This window comes from Vidua macroura, chromosome 10 (assembly GCF_024509145.1).
Source record: "Vidua macroura isolate BioBank_ID:100142 chromosome 10, ASM2450914v1, whole genome shotgun sequence".
NCBI lineage: Eukaryota > Metazoa > Chordata > Aves > Passeriformes > Viduidae > Vidua > Vidua macroura.
The window spans coordinates 953494-974348 of NC_071580.1; the positions used below are offsets into that span (position 1 = coordinate 953494).

The 20855-nt window shown below is 51.3% G+C and overlaps 1 protein-coding gene across 3 annotated transcripts in view; it reads right to left on the reverse strand.

The window, feature by feature from the left end:
* The window catches only part of LOC128812147 (1-phosphatidylinositol 4,5-bisphosphate phosphodiesterase eta-1-like), a 43862-nt gene extending 35257 nt beyond the window's left edge, over positions 1-8605 (reverse strand). For all 3 annotated transcript variants that reach the window (XR_008438618.1, XR_008438617.1, XM_053986399.1), the window contains exon 1: positions 8527-8605. Coding sequence is in view for 1 of the 3 variants with exons in the window: in XM_053986399.1 (XP_053842374.1) it covers positions 8527-8605 (79 nt within the window). In the remaining 2 variants the exon portion in view is untranslated. The remainder of the gene's footprint in view (positions 1-8526) is intronic.
* Positions 8606-20855: the final 12250 nt, after the last annotated feature.

The window sequence follows — 20855 nt, forward strand, 5'->3', positions numbered from 1 at the left end:
CCGCAGCCGCTCCGGGCACCGCAGCCGCTCCGGGCACCGCAGCGGCTCCGGGCACCGCAGCCGCTCCGGGCTCCGCAGCCGCTCCGGGCTCCGAGCGTGCCCGGCCCCGGGAAGCGCTGCTCGGCGCCGGGGAGCGCAGGGAAGTCCCGCGGGCCGCGGGGCGGCTGGGCGGGCAGGAATTACCACACTCCGGCTCAGGAGCGGCGGAGTGACGCAGGCTGAATGCGGGAGGGGAAATCCAACCCCGCTCCAGAGTAACCCCCGGCATCTGCAGCCGGGGGTTCTGCGAGCCGGAGGGGAGAAACCCCCAGCGCCTTTGCCCTGGCTCTGTGCCCCTCCTGCCGCTGTCCCTAACTCCAGGGAACAGCCACCCTGCAGGGTCAGGCCAGCTGCAGCACAAATGCACTCGGTTTGGGCTGTGCATCCCTGAGCAGTGCGAGGACCAAGGACCGGGAGTGCCCCGGCAGGTGCTGAGCACCAGCTCTGCCAGCAGCTACAGAAACCCCCCGTGTCCCTGGCGAAACCCTGGGCTGGTTTACGGCATCCCAGCGCTCCTGAAATCAGGGGGTTTTACAGGCAGTGTGGAACAATGGGCAGAAGCATTCAGACTTGCATAAATTGCACTTCCTTACAAGGGAGCCCAAGGGCTCACAGGGCTGGAAAGCACAGCAAGAATGAAGTCAGCTCCACATACAATGCTTCACATCTTTCATTTATTGCATTTTCTAATTCTTTCCTTCTTCAGCTGGCTCTTCCACTGTGACATTTACATCAGCACACCAAAGGAATTCCTAGCTGTATTCCCAAACATTGTGACAGCAATAAAAGAGACAGAATTTGTCAAGCACAGGCCAGGAAAAAGTTACACGAGAGACAACATGACAGAGAAGGAAAACAAAAGAAAAGCTACTCAAAAAAACCACCCCTCATAGCTTCACATGCTTGCAGAACTTCAGTGGGATGGGAGACAAGATCCAAGTGGAGCTGACATGTTTTATTTCCTGAGAAATCATTATTTCTTAGCTGTTGCTAACACAGAGAGCCTTCCCACAGCCCCCATGACAGAGCTCAGCACTCTGTGGGGTATCCATGGACTATGTCCAGCACCCTGGAATGTGAAACCAGACCCTAGACCCACTGCAGATCTCTTGGCTGCTCAGCTGTGGCTCTAATGGCACTGTCAGGCTGGGATGGCAGGAGGTGGCACAAGTCCCACTCTGAGGAGGGGGTGTCACCCATTGCCAGGCAGAGCGAGGGAAATGGGGCGGCCACGGCGTTACCCCGGCTCTGGCTGAAATCACCACTCTGAAGCCTCTAGACAGTTACCAATGCCTGTGCATTGAAATTATGTGCTAGATCTGCAGTTCAACAACAAAAAATAAACTGTCACTGCTGTACAGTTTAATTATTGATATATCAGATTGCACTTGATAATGTGTTACATGCAAATTACTCACACTCCTACTGTTCTGTTAATTATAAGACGAGCTATACACAAGCACCTTCAACACCACAGCTGCTCTGTAAGAAACCTTACACAATCACCAATACACTCTGCATTATTTTGTCTCCAAAATAAACTTCCTTTTAAAACCAGATGTGCTTAAATGCTACATGTCTTTAGAAATTCAAGCATGTTATATAGGTTAGAAGAACATTACAGCAAACAAATGAAGATGTTATGTAATTCAGTTGACAGGTGCCAAATGGTATAAGAAGACCTGTAGGTTTATTCAACTTCAAAAAAAAAAAAAAAGTAAAAAATCAATCCCCATGACAACTCCTCAGTGTCAAGCCAGGTTTTGCATTTAATCCCTGTCAGTTTGCTTGGCTTTTCCCTCGCCCCCAGGGCTCACAGGCTCCTGCTGGGAATGCTCTGCAGGGCCACAGCTCACACAGTTCCAGCAGTCCCAGAGGTGATGGTGACAAACAAGCTTTCTGAACCAAAAACTCATTTCCCTTTACCTGTAGTTGATTGATATCAATGGTCAGTGTAAGACAAGACCTTTGCAGCCATCACTGCTGTCCCGTGGCTGTTGCACAGTCCCGAGCTAAGGTCGGGCAGGACAGTAACAGCCTCACCTCCACAGCCTTGCCCTCTTAGGTTTTCTGCCCACACCTCACCAGGCTCAGATTACTGGACAGAGACACAACCCTGAAAGTTCTACTGCAAAAATTCTCATTTATTGGAAAATGGATAATGATTTAACTAACAGTTTGGAAATTACAGCATCAGAGGAAGGTTCATTTTCTAGCTCATTGGGTTTTCCTTTATCACTGTCAAAATAGCTGGAAACCAGCACAAAGCCTAATTCTGCTAAAGAGCAAGAAAAGCTGATTAGAGAACTAACACCTCTTACAGGGAATAGATAATGAAATAAGGAGATAACAACATCTTCATAATCATCTTCCAAGTGTAATCTTACATCTGAACTGTGAGACAATCTCCTTGTGAAAAGTCAGCCAGCAATGAATAAAACCTTGTATCAGCTGCACAGAAAACTTGTCATTTTTATCAGATTAAAGCTTTTATCAACTCATTTATCGTTAATGAAAACATGGTTCTATGGAAAGCTGAGAAACACAAAAATGAAAGGGGAAAAATACTTGGCATTAGAACACAAGCACCTGAAACATTGTCTGGAGACAGATCCCACATGAGACTCTTCCTTTCATTAACAGATGCAGAGACAGACACAGTTCTTGAACAAAGCAGAGAGAATTTCTTCAGGCCTTTTTTAAATCTAAGTGGACTTCAATACATTAATTCCTTAATGCTCTTCTTGCAAACACATTTCCATGTACATCTGTTTGTCTCAAGGAATGGATTGTGGATGTTTCACATAAATCAGAACATGAACCCAAACACAAATTCCTGCACTAACTCCTTCTGCTTTCCCAGCATCATTACAAAACTCCAGGATAAAAGGCTGAACCCTGCAGCCCACAGCTGGCATCTGTAGCTGTGCCCCCAGCCTTGCAGGAGGCTTCAGCAGAGCTAATTATAGAGCACTGCCCATCAGCAAACATCAGGCCTGAAGGATTTGTGCAATGTGGCAAAGCTCCAGGACTGCTCCCCCAAAACTCTTGTGCTCCAATAACCAAAATAGACCATTTGACTGCATAAAAAAGGACAACAGAAGGCATTTTATGTTCTCATTGGGCACAGAAGTCTAAGGCCACTGCAGCAATGAGAGGCTCTCTATGGTTTCCTCATCAGGATGTTGGACAGCCAAAGCCACCAGGATGTGCCCAACATGACTTAAGGACCTGTGTCACCTGTCAGGCTCAGACCCACTCACACCTTCCAGGCAATTCCCTTTCCAAGGTGGAACAACAGGGCAACACAACCTGCTCCATCCCTGACAGCCTGCTTCCCTCCATCCAGACCACCACAAGTTTTGGGGTTAATTCCCACAGATGGTCACAAGCATAAATGAATTCCAAAAATCTTATGGAAAAAAAATAAAACTATCAGATGCAATGATAAAACCTGCAATTATCTAGATGCAGTTTTGGCTGGGGAAGTACTTGCCTTGCTGACTGGGAGGCACAGGAAGGGCTGCTCTGTACACTTTGGGGTTTTTTTTCCCCTTTATACTTCTAGCCCCAACCATCTAGTAGCAAAGTTAAATGGACGTTTGCTCTGACAGCACAGCCATTCCTACATTGTTACTGCCAGCAAACAAACAAAACATGATGCACATTTACAGCTTAAAACCCCTGCAAAAAGAAAAAAAAATCTCTTCTTCCAAGCCTAGAGGGATGCTGTACTTTGTATTTTGGAACTGCTTGCAAGAGGAAGGAAATGAAAGTGGGTTCATCAGATCCTCGAGGCTATTCCAAACATTCTAATTGCTTGTCTTCTCTGTTCTGCAGGAACTGCTAAAACAGCTCACCCCCAGCCCCTGTCTCTGGTCTGTTATTCTCTGTGTGCACACACACTGCTGTATCTCATTGCTGCTGCTGCTGAAGAAAACTGACATTTTTGCTTCTGGGCAGATAAGACTCCCCAGAATACAAGGCACAGCAGCAACCTCCACTTCTGTAACCAAAAATTTCAGACATAAATAGATAAGAATTTTAATATCCTGCAAATGCAGCCATTAGCAGGTTTTCCTAATAAAATTATAAAATGATGAGAGAGCCTTAGGCAATGTGGATGCACACAGTACTTCATTACACACACAAATCTCAGTCATTACTTAAAGACAACCTGCCAGAGCCCCGTGGAAAGCCCCACAGTTGTGTATCAATACTTCTTGTCTAACAACCTGCAAGTGTCTCAAAGCACCACTAAAACCCAGCAGAGAGCAGCCTGATCCACGTACAGCAGCATCTCCTGAATGGAATGGGAGCACTGCTGTTTGAAGTTCACTGGACACAGGGATTGAATTGGGACCACAGGTAGTTTTCCAGCCTTACTTCCCATTAGTCAATACATTACCTGCTAATCACATTTACAACTTCAGAGCGAGAGCACAGAAACAATGCTGTGACAATTTTTCCAAAACCTGTCAATGTCCCACAAAAAAATACCTTCGTTTTTCCTGGGCCTGTTTCATATACTTGTGGACAACTTTCAACTTGCTCTTGTGCCAACTTCCCCCATCAGCTCAAATAAGCCTTTTCCTCTCTGAGCTTTCCCTTTGCAATGTACTCAGAGCCAGCAGTCACATCCCCTCTCATTCTTTGCTTTCCCAAACCAAACAAACCTCACTCATCTCATCCCCACTTCTGTACCCTTCTCTCTGTTCCTGAGCTCCCCCTGCTCAAACACTGCTGCCCTGTGTTGGGCCCTGTGGCACCAACACCTTCATCTTACTCCTGAACGCCCAAAATTGCACCTTCCTTTGACTGATCACAGAACCAGAGCGCTGTGGGTTGGAAGGGACCTTAAAACTCACCTTGTTCCACCCCCTGCATGGGCAGGGACACCTTCCACTATCCCAGGGTGCTCCAAGCCCCCTCCAACCTTGAACACTTCCAAGGATGTGACATCCCACACTAATGCAACCCACGGGGCAGGCGCTGTCCTCCTGCTGCAGGGGCACTGCATTACAACAGGGCTGCAGGCTCAGCTGGGTGCTTCTGCTGCAAACTGAGCCTATTTTCCTTTTGGTTTCTTTGGGGAGGTTTGATTTTGTTTGGGGTTTTGTTGGTGATCTTTTGGGTTTTTGGTTGTTTTTACAAAAAACAATTAAACCACTCCAAATAGACACAGAACTTCAGCATTTTAATTAATGCAGTCCATGAGTTCTTGCATTTGAGCTCCTTAGCAGGAGGTGAACAAATGGAACCCCATCTGCTCAGGTGCTTAAACTAATGCAGGTGCCACAAGGGTGTGAAGAAAACACCAGAGATGAGCACAGCTGGGCAGCAAAATTCCTCTTGTCCACCTCTGCAGACACTTCCAGTCCTTCTAAAGGTACTCCTATGCTTTTTAAGAACACTGACTGGCCCTGTGGGATATTTTTAACCTGGCCTGCACCCAAGGTGCAGCAGTTGCTCCAGCTCACAGGTTCAATTCCAGACAATCACTCCAGACAGCTCTGATGCCACTGAACTGCCCCACTGCTCCCAGTGAGGGTGCACTTGGTTAATGTGAGCAGCATGAATTACCAGCACAGCCCTGGAGGAACCCAGCCTCTCTGGAGCACCAGAACACCACGCTAGTTCCTGGGACACGCACACATCCTTACACCATGCTGTGGGACTGCCACCTCTGACACTGCCTGCAGGGAATTCAGCCCCTCCATACACTCACAGGGAAAGGAACTGTCTCTGCAGCATCTTGCTTAGGTTAAAGGAGACAAATGTGAAGCCCTGATGGATTCTGTCAGGGAAATATAGTTAATCTTATCTGGTCATCAATCAAAGACAGATAAATTAGGCCATGAAATCTTTTTGGTCTAGGATTCCTGCTAATTATGCCCTGGGCTGTAGATGATTATCTCTGTGCAGACTCATCCCTCAATAGCTGTTCATGGATACTGGACTCTGTGCTGATGGATCATTACCCAGCCTTTGCACCATTAGCAGGATAAAGAGGTGCTGAAACACCACCTCACCTCAGGTCTCAGAGCATGGACCAGACTCCTCCTTCACTATTCTGGAATGGCAGAGCTGCAAATACACACCCCTGTAGCTGTTCCAGCCACACACTGGTGCAGGAGAGCAGGGAGCTGCCTGGGAAGAACGGGGATTAACAGGCATCTGCCACAACACTGCCACAGTGCTCAGGGGCACCCGGGTGAACACATCCCTTCCACAAGGTCAGAGGGAATTCTGAAGGAACATGATCCCACCAAAACCAGTGGGACTGCACGAGTGGCCTGATAAATCCCAGGAACAAATTCATTTCATTGGAGGAGCAGAATGGTTCTGCCTGGAGATGACAGCACTTTCCCTCTAATGCAAGTCCCAAGTGCAGCACACACATGAATTAATGTGACAACACCACTGTCAGACTTACTTACAGAAAGTTATTAACATTCTTCTGGTGTCCCAAATAGAATTAGAAGTGCTCATGGGCAAGGAAAAAAGCAGTACAGGGAAAAATGGGGCTCCCTCTGAACTGGCTTCCATTAGGAAGATTCACAGACTGACAAATGATTAATTCTCCCACTAAGCCATTAACTTCATAGATGGTGACATAACCACAGTGAGAAAAAATGCAGACAGTTTGTTTTACAGTGGGCTGCAAACCTCTCCAGACCTAACAAACACACTGAAGATGGAGCTTTATGCTCTCTAGGGAAAAAAATCACCTTTGCTTTGAATGAGATGAGTATTTCTGTCTTTAATTCATAGCAATTCCATGCTGCTGTTATTAATAGTGCCATAAGTCTGCTCTAAAGTGATGGGTTTTAATTACTGATCTCAAAGGGAATAAAGAATACAAGGTCTGGGCCTCTCAGAAGAGCATTAGGAAGTCAGTCCCTCAGCAGACAGACGGGTCCAGCTGTCTAATTAGATGACAGACCTGCTGGAGCCCCCGAGCCTGTGTCACCCAAAGCACAAGGAGCATTGACCCCAAACAGCTCTGCCACCAGCTGAGCTGCAGCTCCTCTGCGGGGTTCGTTGCTTCACCGGAGCCCGGCAGCTCTGCCCGCCCCCGGGGCAGCCCCCGCTGCCTGCCCGGGGCTGCCCGTGCTGCACGGGCCACGAGGGGCGAGCACCGGGCCACGGGCCGACCCCAGCGGGGTCAGTCAGACCTCGGTGGGTCCGGCACCGGCAGCACCAGGGGGATTAGATGAGACCTGCTGGATCGGTGGGACCGGGGGCGATCGGTCAGTCCCCGCCCCGGGGGAATGGGTCGGATCCAGCCCCGGTAGCACCGGGGGTTGGGAGGGGGGGAGGTCTGGGGGACCTGGGGCACGGTCCGACCCTGGCAGGTCCAGCCTAGGCAGCACCGAGGGGGGATCGGTGGGACCCAGTCCTGGCCACACTGGAGGAGAACGGTGGTACCGGGGGAATTGGTCGGATCCAGCCCGGCAGCCCCGGGGGAATCGGCCGGACACGGTACCAGGGGACATCGGTGGGATCGGGGGGATTGGTCGGACCCGGTACCGGGGGCGGTGGTTGGATCAGGGGGGGATCAGTCAGACCCGGTACCGGGGGACATCGGTCAGACCCGGTACCGGGGGACATCGGTCGGATCGGGGGGATCGGTCAGACTTGGTACCAGGGGACATCGGTCGGATCAGTCGGACCCGGTACCGGGGGACATCGGTGGGATCGGTCGGACCCGGTGGCAGGGGCAGTGGTCGGATCGGGGGGGATCGGTCAGACCCGGTACCGGGGGACATCGGTCGGATCGGTCAGACCCAGTACCGGGGGACATCGGTCGGATCGGTGGGATCGGTCGGAGCCGGTGGCGGGGGACATCGGTGGGATCGGGGGGGATCGGTCAGACCCGGTACCGGGGTACATCGGTCGGATCGGTCAGACCCGGTACCGGAGAACATCGGTCGGATCGGTCAGACCCGGTACCGGGGGACATCGGTGGGATCGGGGGGGATCGGTCAGACCCGGTACCGGGGGACATCGGTGGGATCGGGGGGGATCGGTCAGACCCGGTACCAGGGAACATCGGTCGGATCGGTCAGACCCGGTACCGGGGGACATCGGTGGGATCGGGGGGGATCGGTCAGACCCGGTACCGGGGGACATCGGTGGGATCGGGGGGGATCGGTCAGACCCGGTACCAGGGAACATCGGTCGGATCGGTCAGACCCGGTACCGGGGGACATCGGTCGGATCGGGGGGATCGGTCGGAGCCGGTGGCGGGGGGCGGCGGTCCCGGAGCGCCCCCGCGCGGCGCCGCCGCAGCCCCGCCGTTCCCCTCCATCGCTCCCGGGGTCCCGCACGGCCCGAGCGCGCCCCGCCGAGCCCCCGCACGGAGCGGGCACGGCCGGGGCTCGGCCCCGCAGCGGCGGCCCCAGGAAATACACGCGTGGATACAGAATGTCAGGGGCAGCAGGAGACACCAAGAGCCGCAGATGCAGAGTAACTGTAACTCACCGTGGAACACGCCGTTGTCCGCTAGGAAGTGCCGGCAGTACTGCAGGCAGCTCTTCTTATCCAGACTCCAGTAACTCATCCTGAGGCAGCTTCCCGCTCACCATCAAAGGCTCTGACCCTGCAAGGGAAACGGGAATGGGTAACTGGGACTTAATTTACAAAAAATGCCCCCAACTACTGCAAGCACTGTAGTTATTTGAGCCCTTTATGCAAAATGTTCCGTCGGCTTCACACAAAGATGACAACAAGCGTAGTTCTTTGCTCTCCAAACGTGGCCATCCCCACAGACACATCACCTGGATGGAGGCAGAGCTGCTCTGCACTGGTGCCACCAGCCAGCAACTCCCAGGGTGCTGCAGGGAGCAATGGGCACCCTTGTCACCCCTGTCACCATCACCCCCCTCAGCCACCGCAGGCCACGGTGGGGCCTGGAGACACAATCAATTTAATCCATTCAGTGATGCTGTCCCATATTTAACAGGCTACAGACATATCTGGCAACACCACAGAACTATAAATCCTCCCCAAGTGAAGGTTATTATTATATTAATATATAATAATATATTTATTAATAATATTAATTATTATATAAATAATATATTTATAATTTATTAATTAATTAATATATAAATAATATATTTATTAATAATATTTAATATATTAATATATATTTAAAAGGTGACTCAAAGGTAATCACCCCCTGATTTTGAGACCAGAGCAGTTTTGAGGACACAGGGTCCCTGTGCCCTTGGCAGACGTTGCCCTGTGGCACTCAGGATGAAATCGCCCATGGACAGGCAGTTTGAGCCCGAGGAGGAGCAGTTACATCAGCCACCCAAAATTAACACTGACGCTTACAGGCTGACACACCAGCATTTCATACTTCTTTGAAGCCATGGAATTCTTAATCTCCTGTCCTGACACCAAATCCTTTCACTAGATCCTCCTTCTCCCTTTGCTATTTTATGAAGCTCAGGTTCTGGTTTCAGCAATCCAGACACCCCTTCCTGTTACAAGCCCACTTTGGTCTCCCATTTTATCTCCCTCCCACCTTCACTCTGGTCAACCCAGCTGCTTGCTCGCCCACACTTGGCACAAACAACTCCAACTGTCTTTATCCAAGCAATTCTAGCAGGATGTAAGGACACTGCCACCCAAATCTCCTCAAAAAAACTACTGCCAGGGGCATTAGTAGCAAACCCACCCCCAAATGAAGCACCACAGCACATGAAGGGCTTGGCCTGCAGCTCTGCCGAGGGACACAGATCCATTTCATTCAAAACAAAAAAGGACAACAAATAATCTGAAATCCCAGCCAATGGGACTCCTCTGATCCTTAACGACCAATTTAGCTACAATCAATTCCTGGGGTGCAGCCAGCTAACAAGGGAACAGAACTTTTCCCTGGAGAACTTTCCCCCTTTCCCCATGCAGCCTCAGTGTCAGTGCTGATGCTGACTTGCAGGCATTAGAGACCCACAGGGCAGTCCCAGCGACACCCGTGCTGCTCCTGCCGCGGAGGCTGTGGCTGCACAGGTGGGGTTTGCCCCTCTCCGAGGGGAGCAGGCATGGTCTGGATGCTCTGCTGCAGGTGGGAGCCAGAAACACCTGTCTGAGGTTTGCTCCAGGCTCCACTGGGAGGTGTGTTTTGGGTATGGGCCGTGTATTGTTGACACTAAAGGCATGTTTTGCCAAACATTGGAGCCCAAGCAGCAATACCCACTACCTCTGCCAGGCTTCATCTTCTACATTTCCTGCACTTTCGCCCTCGCTACCCACGAGCTTTCCTTATAGCCTGCACTAAGGCCCCCCTGCCTTAAGTAGTAAGACACAAGCTGTTAGTTACTTTTAAAGCACAGGAATAACACCACAGTCCAGCCTACTGCCAGGCTTTTTGCTTTAGGCTACAGAAGTCCAAGAGGCATTGTGTTTTAATTAAGGAAACCATATCAAATATTCACCATTAAGAATTTGCACACAATAAAAGCAGATTTTATCTCCCGCCCGGCTCCCACACAGAACCCGTATCACAGGGGAGATTTACAGGGAAATGTGGCTGTCAATACAGCCCTGCAGTGCCTCTGAAAGAGCCCCTGAGCCCCCTCCCCTCCCTCTCACGGCCGCGGCTGATACAATCCTCCTTTGTTCTTGCACAAAGGGTTCTCCCACACCACGGTGGCCCCTCGGAACAAAGGTTCTCCCGGGCACATCAGCGACCAAGGCAGACTCCCGAAGGGGTCGCATCAGCTGACACAAACATCCCACAAGAAAACCTTCCCAAGAAACACCAGCAGTTTTTTGGATAGTCCTCAAAGTTATTTGCTTTACAGGGTTCCAGGAGAGACCTGCCAAGATCATGCCTTACCCTACAGTACAAAAAAAAGGCAAACAAAATCCCAACCAACCCCACACTTGGGCCAAATACCATCATTTCAAAGGAACACACACTTAGGAACATAACTGTACAGAAATTTGCATCATTTCAATACAGGAGAAAAAGTACATTCTGTCTATGCCACTGCCTAAAATGCAGGCTGTACCTGTATTACTTATTTTATACATGTAGAATAAACTATTAGAGTAAAAAGTGTCCATAAGTATGTAATTAGGTTTAATTAGGACTGTAATAACAAAACTATTTTGGCAAAAGGTTACCAAAATCCTGACCAGATATAAATCTGAGTTCAAAACCAGCTTGAGAAAGCAGCCAGTTCAGAGAGAGTTGAAAACGCTCCTCACTTTTCCACTCTGCAGGTTTCTCAGCTTGGGGTATCATTTTCACAATAAGCAAAATTCCTGCAGGTTCAGCCTTGAGCCTGCCACATTCACTCCAAAAGGTAAAACAACTGGTGCTTCACTACCTGAGAGCAGAGATGCTAGTGCAGCGTGTCAGGAATCCACCTACTTTGTATCTGCATAAAGTGTATTAATCTGGAAGTTGAGCAAGGTGTCCATTATGTGCTGTGCAGAAACACACACCTCGAGAGAACTGCATCTGCTATTTTAGCTGATTCATTTCCATTACACCTGTCAGCTGCCTTATTTTTGTGTTTTGAGCACCGTGTTCCATGAGACACTTTTCCAAAGAGCTTTGATTAGTTGTACAGAGCTGTACTTTACAAGAGAGTTATTAATGGAAGGAAACTGATACTGCTCAAGTTATTAATGGCAGTAAACTGGTATTGCTTGTTATTAACAGAAGTTGATATTACCCAAAGTTTAATGCAAGGAATAAGTTAGCTTACATATTCACGTGTGCAGGCATGAATCAACAGTGCAGATATAGACAGATGAGATGAACAAATATGATCCTCTGTTATCAGAAGGTGGGTAAACTCCTCACAAGCAATGTTTCATTCTACACATGCTTTGTGAAGTTATTTGTTTCTAAAAGCTGTGGAAATGAATGTGTAGGTATTCTGAATGCAGCAGAGGATGCATATGCCCTGCCAGGTTGGGAGAGATGCTTCTCACAGCAAGAGGCTCAGCACCAAGAACATCTGATCCCCCATGTCTCACCGTGTTCTGCAGTTTCCTCTCTCACACAGAAAGAGCCCATGCACTGTGCAGGGAAGCAGGGAATTCCCTCATTCCAGGGAATCACAGTGCTGTCACCAGCAGCTGCAGGCTGAACCGCACTCAGCAAAATCTTCTCAGCTCAGGCTGTTGGAAAGGCTCAGCACGGACCTGTTCTGGAGAGCAGCAGCACAATCCAAACGTATCTGCAGTGTTTAACCTGGACAATGAGCAGGTGCCCAGCGTGAAGAGGGAACAAGCACACGGCCAGGAAGGTGTTTGAGCCCAGTGACAGCTCTCAGAGCAGCGTGCTGAGTGAGTTCAGGGGCTGAGACCACTGATCGTGCCCCTTCTCACCTGCCCTCTGCCCTGCTGCTGCCCGGGGCACTTGCACAGGTTACAGCAGCGACTCCATCAGACACCAGGGATCGCTCCTAAAGGCAGGGCAGATCTGCAGGGCACAGGCACTTCCCTCAGACAAAACCACAGCTCCAGGACCAGGGATCACTCCTAAAGGCACGGCAGATCTGCAGGACACCCTCAGACAAAACCACAGCTCCAGGACCAGGGATCGTTCCTAAAGGCAGGGCAGATCTGCAGGACACCGGCACTTCCCTCAGACAAAACCACAGCTCCAGGACCAGGGATCATTCCTGATGGCAGGGCAGATCTGCAGGGCACAGGCACTTCCCTCAGACAAAAACACAGCTCAGGTACCAGGGATCGCTCCTAAAGGCAGGGCAGATCTGCAGGACACCCTCAGACAAAACCACAGCTCCAGGACCAGGGATCATTTCTGGTGGCAGGGCAGATCTGCAGGACACCCTCAGACAAAACCACAGCTCCACTTTCAGAGCTCAGATCTACCCAGTGAACACACGTGGGAAGTATGACTTATAAAAAACTGATTCCTTTCCTTAGCCCCAGAAGGTGTATAAAGTTCATGTTCCTGGTAATTAAAGGAAAGTCCAGAAAACACTGAATATTGAGCAGGCTACTGATTTTGGAAGCTTGTGCCCGTTAATGACAAATTTTAGCATGAAAAATAGTTCAGAGATACTGGGCTCTCCAATTGACATAAAGGAAAAGTATAACAAAATAATAATATTAATTATTAAAAAGGTAAGAAATTAGAAGAGCAATCCAGAGTCACACAAAGGCCACCCCAAGTGTGTGGTGGAAATAATGCTGTGATGGAAATGATGCTGTATTGGCCCAGCTATGGCCAGAGCCCTCTGATGAGCTTTAGAGATCTCAGTATGGGAGGGAGGACAGACCATCTGGCTGGCACTAAGCAGCAGGAATAGAGTCCAGAGAGAAAGGCTGGGCTTTAGTGTGGCAGCTGGGATTGTGGTGGGGGCATGCAGCATCTCTGATGACACCATCTCATGTGGGCAGCTAGCTCCCAGTCACTGCAAACAGAAAATAAACACCAAAGGACAAATACTACTTTGAACTTCCCCTGGAGAATCCTGAAGTGGTATTGGAAACCTAAGCAATTCAGCTTCACAACAAACCTTCAGTGTTATTAGAAGGGAGGAAGCAAAGTGCTTTATCTTCAGTTTGAGAATAAGCAAGAGATTCACTTGCTCTCCTCAGGAACAGAGCAAGAGCTGCCCACAGGGGATCTCTGGGTTTTCTCTACAGACTCTTACTCAATAAAGAAATGTTCCCCATCAAGCTCTACATCATTTCCCAAGGTGCCATCAGCACTCAGCAGCTTGGCAAGCACACTGCAGAGCACACAGACACTTCTCCAGGACTTCTCCCCAGGGCTCAGCCCTTTGTTACACTGATAGTAGAAATAACAGGTAGTGACCAGAGGGAGAGAAGTCATTTGGATTTCTGTTCACACCACAACATGCAACCAGGAAACTTCATGCCCTCACCAACTTCCTTTCCCTGGACCATATCAAAACACGCTGCAGGTTCTGTCCTAGTTAATCAGTAGCCATCAACAGGAACTTCCCAGTCCATGTTTTTACTTTCTAACCAAAGTGACAACTCTGGTAGAACAGCTCTCAAGCTTTCAGAGACCAGTTCTGCACAACATGGACTGGATTTTTTGAAACAGTATCCACAAACCAAAGAAGTTCTTGGATGAAAAGCTTAGCCACAGTTAGACCTACAAAACACAAATCTGAAGAGATTATAAAACCCTAATATGACAATATTCCAAGGGGCATTCACCCATCTGCAGTCTTGGGCTTCTTATTCCACTAAGCCACTAACAGTCACCCAAATATTGCTAAGCATTTAAGCTGGTCTAAATTCATGCAGATTTAGATTTAATTGTCACACAAGCTAGGCTCTAAGGGTTCCACACATCATCTGTGCAAATCTCCACTTCAATCAGCATCAAATATCAACATTCACTCAAAATAACTTGCATAAACATTGCTAAAGTTACACATATGGGAGCCAGGCAGAATAGGCAAGGCACACAAGATGGAAGTTCCACACTGCTGACACAAAAAGATATTTTTTCCAACAAATTGATATAATTTTCATACTTACAAAACACTCTTTTACCTACCTATGGTATTAACTATGTCATTAATGTATGGCTACTTTCAAGAGTTAAAGCATCTTGTATAAAACAAAAGGCTTAAAAAATACCCTCAGAGTTACATTGCCTATTGAACAGCAAATATTTAACCATAAACATTACCAGCATGGAAAAAACATCAACAATGCTTGGCAATAGAAAACAAAACCATCCAGTATGAGATCCTTTTCTTATTTCTCTAGGAACTGGTCTGGAGGAATAAAAGCAGAGGTTTTTGCTTGGTTTGTTTTTCTGACAGATGAGTTCTCTAATCAAATGTGCCAAGAGCCCAGAACAGCTGTGCTGGCACCACACTGGCAGCAAAGGTGTCTGAAGGGGCAAGCCAGAACAGGAGCAAAGGAACACATCCTGTGGATTTCCCTGGGAGCTACTGCAAACTCAGAATTCAGGGATGTCCAATCAAAGGGGAAAGGTCACAACAGAGTTTGGGATGCAGACACTGCACTTGCATGCTCTTAGCTAGATGAGACTTACTGAAAATGCAGATTTTTAGAAATTTTAACTGGCTTTAATCTGGTATTTTGGCTATTCCCCCAGTAGAGCACTAAATACATCTTGCACTGCTCACCAGATGAAGACAGAGGCTCAGCCCAACCCTGACTGCATCCAGTTTGAGTCCTGCTAGAGGACAAATTCCCAGGATTTGCTCTTCAGGAGCAAGAGGAACAGGCTGGGCTCCCTGCACAGCACCAGACCAGGGTCTGGCACACAAATTCCCTGGCACCCACCCCTCCCAGGCAGGCAGGCAGGACACGGGGCTGAGCTCCCTGTGCAAAGGACACCTCCACCTGTGCCAGCCCAGCCAGCCCACAGCAGCCCCTGCTCCTCCCAGGGCTGTTCATTCCCATGCAGCTTTTGTTCCCAGTCGTTTCTCCACTCCTTCTGGAAGCCATGAAAAGCATGTGTCAGCACAACTTGCTGCTGAGGAAGGCATTAGAAAGGATTTGAACTGACTCCCCATGGCAACGGACCCTGAAAGGGAATTAGCATTTGCTCCCCATTCCTCGAGAAGCCTAAATGGAATTTGTTTTTCTCCTCTTTAAGGAATTACTTGCAGGAGGGCAGCGTGCTGCTGCCTCTAAGGTTCAGCAGGCACAGCTTCAGCTGGCACCTGCCTTGCACACTCTGTTCAGGGTAACACTCATCCCACCAGACATGGGATGGGTAAATATGAGTGAGAGTCCATCCATGTTTTCCTTACACAGACCTCCAGTGCTCTGCACACCTTTCTGCTGCCTCTGGCAGCTCTCTGTACACCCATTCACCAATCCAAATTTGGTTTGGGTTCGCTGCACAGGGAATTTCAAACTGCAAATGAATGCAGGAGTCCTTCTGTAAATGAAAATCTAAAATGTGCAGAGACAACTCACAACGTGATAAACTGTGGAGATAAAAATAGGACACCTGGAAAGGACTTGTGCCAATGCAGCCATGTCTGAGGCATGGACATGGACAACCTGCACCTTGTGTACCTGGCTGCTCACCAGTGTGTGTGTGGCTCCCCCAAGGAGTGGGCATTTCACTCCATAAGATCCTCTGTGCTGAGTATCAGTTAATACAGATGGTAATTTTTAATATTCTCCCTTTTTTTTTTTTTCACCTGTGGGTGGAACAACAACCAAGCAAAGAAGGAGAAGCTCGTGAGGCTCAGCACTGCCTGGTGTGACCCACGCCATCCCAGCCACACACTGGGTCACACTCGGTGTGCAAAGGAACAGGAACTCCGTGTCAGTTCCAATAAATCACGTCTGTACCAGAGCACACACCACTCTGCACCACAGCCTGCCTCCACTTGAAGTTTCTTGCAAGCAACCTTGAGTTACTTCAGCCTGAAGAGACTCACATGGGCACCTCATGCCAAGACCTGTAACACACACGCCAAATGCCCCTGGAGAGGTTTTACATCCCTCAGTGCTTGACTGAGCCTCCACCAGGGCACGTGGCATCCTCAGCACCCTGTGCCCCACTTCTTCTAGCCCTGCAACAGGCGTCTGCTCCAAACTCTGCCCTCCTCTCCCTGCCCCTCACTGCCCCTGGGGGACCTTTGCGAGCGCCCATCTGCAGTGTTGGATACTTCCTCGCATTGTGGATCCCCCAACCTGCCTTGCCATCCCTCACATCCGTGCTCCACGTCACTCTCAGCCACCCAGGTACACCTGGACAGTCCTTCTGTAGTGTCAGATGAGCAGCAAAAGGCTCCAAAGTCAGGAGAGCAGAGGGCAAGCTCAGACCTCTGGAGTAACAGCAGTGCCTGCCGTGACCGTGGAGACTGGAACAAGAAAGCCACCTTTGTTACAGAAAACAGTTCCAGTTTCCTAAAATAAACAAGAAAGGAGGAAAACAAACCAAAAGGAGTACACAAGAACACACAGCTCCCTGCTGGCCGTTAGATCAGTCTGGCACCAGCTGAGCCCCGCAGGGCTCCACCAGAAGCACCTTCTGCTTGTGGGCTGGGAATCAAAGGCACATTTGTCCGTGGCACAGCCCAGAGCCACAGGTTCAAACCAATGAATCCACTGCCCAGGGAAGCACTGGCTGCTGGCCAGTGCCTCCAACACCTCCCAGTGCAACCGGCACCACCGCTCCGAGCGCGCTCTGCATCTGCCGTGCCGCGAGGAAAACTGTGCTTGTACAGCAACACAGCCGAGCGCACTGCAGAGTTCCTCTAAGAACTCCTCCAAGAGTTTCTCTAAGAGCCTCCAGGGCAATTAGGTGTGACAGTCTCACCTCCTCTGAAGGCACGGGCAGAAAATGCTGTCCTACAGCAGGCAGTGCAGCAGGTCTCCAGCAAACCTGGAAACAGACATTTGCTTTCCCAATTTGGAGAGTTTGTTTTTGGTTTTTTTTGGTTTTTTTTTTAACATTCAGGCTTGTTTAAACTTACTAAAAAGCCCGGAGCAAACAAACAAAACAAATCTCCACACCACCACACGTGGCTGTGCCCTGGCTGTGCCATCAACGTTATCAATTTAAATTGAAATGGATCTTGGGTGACACCTTAGAAAAAACTCAGCTTATTCAGATTTCATTAAAGGAAAACTGTTCCGTTTATAGAAAGATTATTTTGTAGAGCCAGCAGAAACACACAGCTTAAAGCCTTTTCCAGAAATAAGGGGAAGCCAAATCTTGAACAGAGAACTAATTTTCATTCTACATTTTGATGCTCATGAAACTGTTTTACTGCCACGGGTATTTCTTGACAGTGTTTTAAATTACAGATCAGCCCATGCAAAACTGGGAGCTGTTAATAGCGGGTAGCCTCTCCTTTGCTTTTATGGAGTGAAAATTTTATTCTCCATCTCAAATACCGGTGATTTTGATCAAAGTCATGGCGGGACACCCGCCTCAACGGCTGAAAGGACAGCAGCATTAAATCAATTCCCTAGGCAACCTCCCAAGCCGAGCCCCTATTGTTAAAATAATGAGTTGTGCATCACTTGATCCCAACCCACCAGCTGATCCCCATTTTTATAGACAATAGGTAGCACAGAACCAGAAAGCACCCGTGAATGGATCATTTCTCACAAATCCTGCATCTTCAGCTGATAAAACTTAACATTTCTTTCTGTAACAGCTTCCGGGCATTTTTAAATGTAGGAAACTAGCATCCTTCAGAGTTCAAAACAGATTTTAGAAAAGTAGCACTCTCAAACTTATCCCAGGGAGCTGATGCTTAAAGAACCAGGAAGACTTTTTAACAGCGTGCATGCACTCTGCTGCCTCTCACCTCCCAAAAAGCCTGGATTTTCTTTCCATATCCCACATTATCTTTAACTCAGGTGTCTCACTGCAGGGTTAAACCCTGCCTCTCTTTTCAGTTACCTGCAATTATTCTTTCACATTTCAAAACAAATACCTTAACTTTTCTTTCATTTCCTAAGTTTTGCAACATGTGGGCCAGAAGTCCCAAGGATAAGTAAATCAGGAGGGCCCCCTGAAAACAGGCAAACATTGTGTTTTATAACTCAGGAGTTAAAGCACACTTTAAACAAAGAGCCTATGACTGGTCCATCAGATAAGGCTTATATCTTTCTCCCTGGAATTTAATAACACTTCTTCTAGAACACTTTTTGGCCAGCTGGAGCTGAAGTTCCCAGAATTGCACAGAGTCGCTTAATTACAACAAAACGCGCATGGAGTTTGATTCCTACCTCATTGTACTTCATTTTTTAAAAAAATGCTTTATGGAGTAGGCAATTAGAAATAAGGTGTTTTTAGAGAGGACTCAGTCCAGCAAGAGGTTTGAGTCTTCCCAGCACCGTGCCAGCACCTTCCAGGTGGGCACAGGCGCGCTCCCACCCGGCGGCACTGCTGGCTGCTGTCCTGCGCTCCTCAGGGGGGTCGGGATTTTCCACTAAGCCTCACTGAGCACGGGCTGGGCTCGGTCTGGGGCGAGCCGAGCGGCTGCGGCTCGCTCCGGTTTCACCGCCCGCGGCCCGGGTGCTGCCCTGGCACCGCCGCGGGGCAGCGCCGCCCCGGCACATGGCGAGCGGCTGGAGCTCATCGCGGCGATCCTCCGTGTGTCCAGCAGCACAAACACGGCCGAGGCGCGGCGGCGGCAGCCGGGAGAGCCCCGGAGCGGCGGCTCCGCACAGCGAGCGCTCGGGGCACGCCTGTGAAACGGGCTGAAAAGAAGCTCCGGCTCGCAAACCCCCACCTCAAGTCTGGGCCGCGAGCCCCGGGAGAAACCAGCATCAACCGCATGGGAAAGCCCGGCGGAGGCTCGCAGGGACACAGTCCCGTCCCGCCAGGAGCGCCCGCGGGGCCGCGCACAGGGACGGGGCTCGGGGGGCCCGTCCGCCCTCACTCACCGCGGCCGCCGGGGTGGGCTCGGTGCGCTCCGCTCCGCTCCGGTGCGGTGCTGTGCCTCGCCACCACGGCCGCACGCACAGCCCCAGCCCGGTGCGGGCGCACAACCTGCTCCGTTCAAACCCCAGCGCTGCCGCCCGCCCCGCCCGGCCCGGCCCGGCGCGGCCCGCCCCCGCCGCGGGCCCTGCCGAAACCCGGAGCGGCCGCGGCGGAGCGGAGCGTCCCGGCCGCCCGGGAGCGGCTGCGGCCGCCCGAGCCGAGATCCAGCCCCGGTGTTGCCGCGGCCCCGAGCCCGTTCAACCTGCTCTATTGCTCCATTGTGTGTGCGCTGCGAGCGGCGGGGCGGCGCCGCCCGCTCCCCTCAGCGCCGCCGGGACTGAGCCCCTTGAACCGCTCCCCTCAGCACCACCGGGACTGAGCCCCTTGAACCGCTCCCCTCAGCACCGCCGGGACTGAGCGGGTGGGATCCGCTCCCCTCAGTGCCGCCGGGACTGAACCCTGTGAACCGCTCCCCTCAGCGCCGCCGGGACTGAGCCCCCCAGCCCCGCTCCCCTCAGCGCCGCCGGGACTGAGCCCCTTGAACCGCTCCCCTCAGCACTGCCGGGACTGAGCCCCCCGATCCGCTCCCCTCAGCACTGCCGGGACTGAGCCCCCCGGCCCCGCTCCCCTCAGCACCGCGGGGACTGAACCCTCTGAACCGCTCCCCTCAGCACCGCCGGGACTGAGCGGGTGGGATCCGCTCCCCTCAGCACCGCCGGGACTGAGCCCCTTGAAGCGCTCCCCTCAGCACCGCCGGGACTGAGCCCCTTGAACCGCTCCCCTCAGCACTGCCGGGACTGAGCCCCCCGATCCGCTCCCCTCAGCACCGCCGGGACTGAGCCCCTTGAACCGCTCCCCTCAGCACCGCCAGGACTGAGCCCCCCGGCCCCGCTCCCCTCAGCACCGCCGGGACTGAGCCCCCCGATCCGCTCCCCTCAGCACCGCCAGGACTGAGCCCCCCGGCCCCGCTCCCCTCAGCACCGCCAGGACTGAGCCCCCCGGCCCCGCTCCCCTCAGCATCGCCGGGACTGAGCCCCCCGATCCGCTCCCCTCAGCACCGCCAGGACTGAGCCCCCCGGCCCCGCTCCCCTCAGCACCGCCGGGACTGAGCCCCCCGATCCGCTCCCCTCAGCACCGCCGGGACTGAGCCCCCCGGCCCCGCTCCCCTCAGCGCCGCCCGGCCCGACCCCCGCCCGCCCCGGCAGTCTCCTCCCGGCCGGACTCACCGAGCTCCCCAGGCCGAGCCGTGGGGAGCGGTGCCGGTGGGACGCGACGGGAGCAGAGCGAGAAGCGGCCCCTCGGGGCGGCCCCACGCCCAGCGGGTGCCATGGAGACCCCCGGCCCTCCCAGCCCAGCCCTGCCATGGCAGGGACACCTTCCACTGTGCCAGGCTGCT